Source organism: Palaemon carinicauda, chromosome 18, assembly GCF_036898095.1.
Source record: "Palaemon carinicauda isolate YSFRI2023 chromosome 18, ASM3689809v2, whole genome shotgun sequence".
Taxonomy (NCBI): Eukaryota; Metazoa; Arthropoda; class Malacostraca; order Decapoda; family Palaemonidae; genus Palaemon; species Palaemon carinicauda.
This window is the reverse complement of record NC_090742.1, coordinates 6,888,647-6,897,240: the sequence shown is the minus strand read 5'-3', so window position 1 is coordinate 6,897,240 and position 8,594 is coordinate 6,888,647. Positions and strand designations below refer to the sequence as shown.

The window sequence follows — 8,594 nt, the reverse complement described above, 5'->3', positions numbered from 1 at the left end:
CCGGGATCCAACTCTGTTGACCGGTGGCCAACCAGACTAGACAGAGACTAAACCGCCGGGCCACCCGGAGGACAAAGTCCATAAACACTTAACTACCCCCTCTAAAAGGTGGGAAGGCAACGGTCCCTTAGTGGAGGGGGGAGAAGCCTAGCCTCCCACCTAGCTAGAGGGGGAGCGTGGGGGAGGATCACGTGATACGAGGCAGCAGGGCTACCAACTGACGATCCCCAACCAGACAGATCAAACGGAGTAATGGCACAAATATTCATTATAATAATAATAATAGCGTTAAATATATGAATAAACACATAGAAAATTTTTGGGCAAGGCAAGCAACATAATAATTAAATCACAAAAGACACACCTGATGGCTAAAAATAACATTGCCGCCTTAGCAAGAAGGTCGGCAGCCATAGCGATACGTAAATGATATCGGCCCAAAAATTGAACCACGAGGATTCTAAACGCTAAATAATGAATATTCACAATAATAAATAATATTTGATAATAAAAATAATACACATAGTAACACCGCAAGTGAAAATTAAAAGCTCTCAAAAACAGGAGTACCAACTGTAGTGAAATCAAGCAAGATCGGTATGAACGAAGAGAATAAACTCCTATAATATAAATATTAAACGATCTAGGTTGCTCAAAACACAGTAAAACCCAGCTTGGTACTTAACTTAGACGGTGTCTCCTGGGAAACCGACGAAGAAGCCATAATTCACTAGAAAATAACCAAAATTCGAGAGCACCAGAAAAATGCGGGTTACTTTACTCGTTGTGCTAAAAGGAGTTGAGTTCTGAGCGGATGCATTGTAGTAGTACCGAGTGAGGTTGAACGGCTCTCCTCTATTGGGGTTCTCTGTCGTGGATTAATCTAAATAGTGCGGGACCTCTGGAATATACGCCCAATTTTATACTGACACCAATAGGTGAGCGAGCTAGTTAACCTAGCACTCCTTTACATTTTTTCTCTGGTATATTTAGCAGTAAATTACCTAAGAATAAGTGCTAAATGGAGCTTATTCACTGGGCGGCACAGGTTCGAGCCCAGAAATGTACTAATGAAACTAAGCTCAACTGTAACAATATTAGTATGGGGTAACGGTCTGAAGTGTTAGACTTATAATTCATAAATAACCTAATATTTTTAGGCGTTTAAAAATGTACTTCCATCACCATCTTGAAGATTCCTTTACAGGAATTTTCATAGAACAGAGAATAAAACATTATTTTAGAGGGGTAACATGGTCTGAAGTCTTGGACTTATAATCCATACATAACCTAATATTTTTAGGCATTTAAAAATGTACTTCCATAACTATCTTGAAGATTCCTTTACAGGAATTTTCATAGAACAGAGAACATTAGTAGACCTAGTTGTACATCGTCCACTAGCTGCTTAGCTGTTGCATCTTTTTTCATGATTCTTCCCTTTTTCTTATTCTACCATCATCATTCCTATAAATTCCCCAACACACCAATTAGGGGTATACTGTCCGTCATCCTCTACAGGTGCTTATTAAAAAGACATAAGAAGAAAACTGTAAATGTATATTTTCAAGTTCTTGACTAGACATGTTACAAAAACATCACATGAGTTCAACAATAAAAAAAAAAATCTCTACAGCACGTATGTATGTACAACCTCCAAGTAATCATCAGGATATAAGTTCATTATGAACTGGAAAGAAAACTTACAGACATGTACTTGATCTGCATATCACTTAATACAGTACCTACCAGTATTCACATCTTTTTAACTCTGGCTTAAGAAAAAGTTTTCAAGGTTAACGGATGCAGTACAGCATAAAAGGCAATATTATAATAAGTACAACCTTTAAAGATCTAAATCCATTATCAATGTTGAAACAGTTATCTGTAAAAAGTAATCTTTATAAATTCCAGGAATTCTTAATGGGACTGAGACCGGCGTACCTTCTTACGTACAATGTGACTCTGGATCTCTCTCTGTACATAGAGCATTCTTTTATGCCTACACCTAACCTGAATAGACTAACATGCCCTATATATTCTCCTTTGGCCCTATGCATCTGATAAGACCAAGTATATCATTAAATGGCACGTCTCTAATATTCCTCAAATAGAATATCACTTATCCTCTACCTCCTGCTATATTCCTCATTAATACTTGTCCACTGATACTTCTGATATTTTCTAGATCAACTAAAAACACTATTCAACATTTGCTTCAAAGGTGCTGTGTGAACTTACAGTCATACCAACAAACATAATATTACTATCTGTTCTGACATTTTTCATACAATTTCTACCAAATATTCTCTTCCTTCGTTATGGTTCACCAATTATTACAAGCTTTATTTCATTCTATAATACCTTACTCCTCACCATTAATATTTGTTTGTTCTCAACCTCGATAACAAAATGTGGTCACCCATACAGAAAATTTCAAAGAGCACAATAGTGAGATACTTAGGTTCTGTTACTGATGTATTGGAACTAACTACGGTATATTCAACAACCAACACATGTTCCTCGTAATTCCTGGCAACCATGACCGAACATCCAATATCCTTGAATAAATAATGTAACAACTAAAACATGCTCCTTGTAGTTATGACCAAACATCCACTCTCCTTCAATAAATAATCCAACAACTAAAACATGTTCCTGGTACTCATGAACGAACATCCAATATCCTTGAATAAATAATCCAACAACTAAAACATGTTCCTGGTAGTCATGACCGAACATCCAATATCCTTGAATAAATGATGCAACAACCAAAACATATTCTTGGTAGTCATGACCCAACATCCAATATCCTTAAATAAATAATGCAACAACCAACACATGGTCCTAATAGTCCTTATAAAACCTCCAATATCCTTGAATAAATTAAACAACAATAAACTATTTTCACAGTAGTCATAAACATCAATACTATTAAATAAATTATGCAACAACCAACACATGATCCTGGTAATCATGACTAAATATTTACATCATTGATAATTTCTTTATCATGATGTTTGACTTCCCTTGGAATTTACATCTCCCCTTAGTTTCCCTATCAGTACAGGTCATTTAAGTGATATCATCTTTCACCCTATAATGACAGCTGCGGTACTTTGACATTCCAGATATGCTGATATGTAATACTTTCTCCTAGTTTTTTTTAATGCAATAGATGCTTTGACAACCGTAAGTTTGATCTAAATCCACTTCCTGAGGGAGAAGTCTAATACATCAGTTGTTGATGCATACCTCCTATTTCCTGATACTTTTTCTTTTAACATTTAGTTTGACTGCTCCTACTCTATGGTCATCAAGATAACAAAGCTGATGCATTGCTTATCCCAAAGCTATTCAGGGTACTTTTAAACGTACTACAAATAACTATAATTATCTTTTCGCTTGACAGAAAAAGGCTTCCAAATATTAAATAAAATATTTAGTAAATGCTGTCTTCTACTTACAACTTGCCATCTGAAAATTTTAACATATATGATTATTGCAAGGGGAGTGTATGCTAATAAATTAAAAATATTAAAATTATTTTGACGTGAAAAGAAACTTACTGTGTATGTTAACAGATATTTTATATAAAAATTAAGTTTCGAATTAAAAAAATATCACTTACAAACATGTTGGCAATGAAGATTCGTCTTATGATTACTATTGATAAATAATTTTTCTTTGGTGTTTGAACTATGATTTTTGGTTAGCAATTACTTTGAACCTAAACTTAAAAAATTGACAGATAACACAATGATTAAAAGAAGTCTAATATTAAAAATATGCATAACAGCATGGGGGTTAAGTATCACAGAAAATTACATGAGATTACTTTATTATCTAGGGTGGCATTTTGTGAATCTTCTGGGGTTATAGTTAGGTAATAAGTTTATTCTATAGATTAACAGATATAAATTTTCATAAATTTAACCGTCTCACTACAATTGTTGACATTTTCAAAATTACAACCATTTTCAAAATAACAACCTACACTAATGAAAAGCTTTACAACAACTAACCATATTTCAAGTACAGGAGAGTTTGTATATTGATGTTTCCAACCATATGCTTTTCTTCTTGATAGGATTAAATCAAAGGCAATTTGTCTGACCATCAACACAGTTATTACCTCCCCTCTAAATCATCTTACTCTGTTGCAAGGTTGCTTCTCAGTCATTTCTGCTCGTATCATCATAGCCACTGTTCTATAAAATTCTTGGAGAGTCCCTTCATTCCCTTAGTCTAATAGACTCTCTATCTACCTAGCTGTCAAGTTCCTTTAACTTCCCCTTCCTGAAATTTTTAACAACCCCTTTAAAATCATAACTCTTTTGGGCCAGCCCTACAAAAGTCTGTAAATGTGGCTCCGTAATATTGTTAATTAATTTATGATGTACAGTATCCTGTAATCAAACCATAATTTCATATATCTCCCATCCTACTTCAACTTTCCAACCTTTTACCATTTAAGAAGCATGTTTATCTCCTCCATCAAGATCAAGTCCAAAATATATGTCTTCCCTTCATTTTTCTTGTTTACTTCTGGCCTATGCTGGATAAGGGCTTAGGCTTTCTGTCCCACTGGATTCTGTATTTGAAAAAGAATATAATCAACATTTTCCAAGCAAAATTAACTAGCACACCTTTTTGCAAATAAATCTGTATTCTCAATATCCTCACATATCAATAGGAATGTTTCTCTTACAATCTACTAACCTGGATAACATAAACTTAATACGATGAAAAGGATTCAGATGCTAAAGAGGTAGTCTGCGTATCTAGACCTGAAAAGTTCACTGTACTCTCTGTCGACTCAAATGCCTCAATATCCAGGACTGTCACAGCTTCTGCAGTAGTATGAGTTACATCTCTGTGAACTGAAAGAATGTGCTTCTTGATATTGCCTTTCAATGCTGCACGGTGACGGCACAACGGACACTGGTAAGGTCTTTCCCCCGTGTGAGTGCGTATATGACGTTTGAGATCTTGGCGACTGGTGAAACGTTTCTGGCACATAAAGCAGGGATGCATTCCTCCCTCAACTGCTGATCCTCTTGAGCAAGGAACTCCACCACTTGAAGATCCAATACCACAGGTGCTCCCAAATGAGTCTGGCCTGTAACTGCCTCGTACATCCTAGAATAATTCATAGAATCCTTAAAGAATTGTCGAAAAATAACAGCAATGCTTGACAAACCTTCAATGTATTGATAACCTATTCTGAATTCTCAAACAACATATACTGTATAGTACTTTAAACTAAAAGGAGATGCAAACTTCCTTTTTTTAGATCTACTGTATGGACCTCAAACAGGAACAGTATACTCCTTATTGAAATATTCCTTACATGAACTAGTATGGAGCAGACAATGGCCAATTTGTTTGGGCTGTGAGATGTTTAGAGCCTATGTGCCTGGTCACAGTGGACTTCTGGCTACCACGAAAATCACAGTAGGGGCAGCTATATGGCCTTTCCCCTGTGTGAGTCCGCTGATGCTTGATAAAATTATCCTTCTTTGGGAAAGTCTTGAAACATACCAAGCACTGATGGGTTTTTCGTCCCTCATTGTACAAGGATGAGAGTCCCTATAACAGAGAAACCATACACTAAAAGTGAAAAACAGTCTTCAGTTCTAAATAATAATCTACAAATTACCTTATTCAATACAATATAAAAAAATACAATACTTTTCAAGCATGAAATTAGAAGTCCATGTGAATCCAGGAACATCTCCAAACATCCCCTTTGTTATCAACATGGATTTAAGATTTGTTTAAATGGTATAATTTTAGTTTTTATATTATAACTGTTCAAAACACTGAATAACAGATAACCTATGAAAACCAAATTGTTCCCAACAGGAAATAATCTTTTGTTTTACAACATTTCCAGTGACAGAATCTGTTTCCCTGTAAGTAATACAGAATACGATCACAGTATCTATAAGCTGAAATTATACAATTAAGGCCTTCACATTGTTTATAAACAAAATCGCTTTATTCTAGGTCTGCTAGGAAATAGTGCATGACAATAACTACTAAATATTTCTAAAAACTATTATCTATCTCAAAATTTTGTGAGGTGGAAGAAAACATTAAAGATGTCCATAAATCATGCACCATTATTCAACATTCCAAGTTTCAGAAGAGCTATACAGTATTGTACTATATTTATAAGAACTGTATTGCACTGTATTTACATTCTTTTATCATATCATATTGCTGCTTCCTTTTCATCGACTACCCTTAAGACACCTTAGGGGTACATACATACATACATAAACCAAGGCACTTCCCCCAATTTTGGGGGTAGCCGACATCAACAAATGAAACAAAACAAAAAGGGGACCTCTACTCTCTACATTCCTCCCAGCCTAACAAGGGACTCAACCGAGTTCAGCTGGTACTGCTAGGGTGCCACAGCCCACCCTCCCCCATTATCCACCGCAGATGAAGCTTCATAATGCTGAATCCCCTACTGCTGCTACCTCCGCGGTCATCTAAGGCACCGGAGGAAGCAGCAGGGCCTACCGGAACTGCGTCACAATCGCTCGCCATTCATTCCTATTTCTAGCACGCTCTCTTGCCTCTCTCACATCTATCCTCCTATCACCCAGAGCTTTCTTCACTCTATCCATCCACTCATACCTTGGCCTTCCTCTTGTACTTCTCCCATCAACTCTTGCATTCATCACCTTCTTTAGCAGACAGCCATTTTCCATTCTCTCAACAAGGCCAAACCACCTCAACAAATTCAAATTCACTCTAGCTGCTAACTCATTTCTTACATCCGTTCTCACTCTCACCACTTCGTTCCTAACCCTATCTATTCGAGATACACCAGCCATACTCCTCAGACACTTCATCTCAAACACATTCAATTTCTGTCTCTCCATCACTTTCATTCCCCACAATTCCGATCCATACATCACAGTTGGTACAATCACTTTCTCATATAGAACTCTCTTTACATTCATGCCCAACCCTCTATTTTTTACTACTCCCTTAACTGCCCCCAACACTTTGCAACCTTCATTCACTCTCTGACGTACATCTGCTTCCACTCCACCATTTGCTGCAACAACAGACACCAAGTACTTAAACTGATCCACCTCCTCAAGTAACTCTCCCTTCAACATGACATTCAACCTTGCACCACCTTCCCTTCTCGTATATCTCATAACCTTACTCTTGCCCACATTAACTCTCAACTTCCTTCTCTCACACACCCTTCCAAATTCTGTCACTAATCGGCCAAGCCTCTCTTCTGTATCTGCAACCAGTACAGTATCATCCGCAGACAACAACTGATTTACCTCCCATTCATGGTCATTCTCGTCTACCAGTTTTAATCCTCGTCCAAGCACTCGAGCATTCACCTCTCTCACCACTCCATTAACATACAAGTTAAATAACCACGGCGACATCACACATCCCTGTCTCAACCCCACTCTCACCGGAAACCAATCACTCACTTCATTTCCTATCCTAACACATGCTTTACTACCTTTGTAGAAACTTTTCACTGCTTGCAACAACCTTCCACTAACTCCATATAACCTCATCACATTCCACATTGCTTCCCTATCAACTCTATCATACGCTTTCTCCAGATCCATAAACGCAACATACACCGCCTTACCTTTTGCTAAATATTTCTTGCATATCTGCCTAACTGTAAAAATCTGATTCATACAACCCCTACCTCTTCTAAAACCACCCTGTATTTCTAAGATTGCATTCTCTGTTTTATCCTTAATCTTATTAATCCTTACTCTACCATACACTTTTCCTACTACACTCAACAAACTAATACCTCTTGAATTACAACACTCATGCACATCTCCCTTACCCTTATGTAGTGGTACAATACATGCACAAACCCAATCTACTGGTACCATTGACAACACAAAACACATATTAAACAATCTCACCAACCATTCAAATACAGTCACACCCCCTTCCTTCAATATCTCAGTTCTCACACCATCCATACCAGATGCTTTTCCTACTCTCGTTTCATCTAGTGCTCTCCTCATTCTCATCTCCCATCACCGGCACCTCAATACCTCCAACAGCAATTATATCTGCCTCCCTATTGTCCTCAACATTCAGTAAACTTTCAAAATATTCGCCCACCTTTTCCTTGCCTGCTCTCCTTTTAACAACCTTCCATTTCCATCTTTCACTGTCTCTTCAATTCTTGAGCCAGCCTTCCTTACTCTCTTCACTTCTTTCCAAAACTTCTTCTTATTCTCTTCATATGAATGACCCAATCCCTGACCCCACCTCAGGTCAGCTGCCCTCTTTGCCTCACGTACCTTGCGCTTTACTTCCACATTTTTCTCTCTATATTTTTCATACTTCTCTATACTATTACTCTGTAGCCATTCTTCAAAAGCCCTCTTTTTCTCTTCCACTTTTACCTTCACTCCTTCATTCCACCATTCACTACCCTTCCTCATGCTGCCTCCAACAACCTTCTATGCAAATGTTTTATACCTGGAAGCTTTATAAATTGAAATTTTTCCACCTGACACTAGTTTGATTCGCCACAGTTTCCTTTTCATAAATCTAGTCATTATCAG

General features: G+C 37.2%; 1 protein-coding gene across 4 annotated transcripts in view; it reads right to left on the bottom strand.

Annotated features, from left to right (window-relative positions):
- Positions 1–1,550: 1,550 nt before the first annotated feature.
- The window catches only part of LOC137657596 (transcription activator GAGA-like), a 75,539-nt gene continuing 68,495 nt past the window's right edge, over positions 1,551–8,594 (bottom strand). For 2 of the 4 annotated variants that reach the window (XM_068391948.1, XM_068391949.1), the window contains 2 exons: positions 4,723–5,142; positions 1,551–4,594 (listed from right to left, as the gene is read on the bottom strand). In XM_068391948.1, coding sequence (XP_068248049.1) covers positions 4,738–5,142 — 405 coding nt within the window. In that variant the 3' untranslated portion in view covers positions 1,551–4,594; positions 4,723–4,737. Of the gene's footprint in view, positions 4,595–4,722; positions 5,143–5,353; positions 5,593–8,594 lie in introns of those variants that run through there. The other 2 variants (XM_068391950.1, XM_068391951.1) reach the window with 1 other exon arrangement.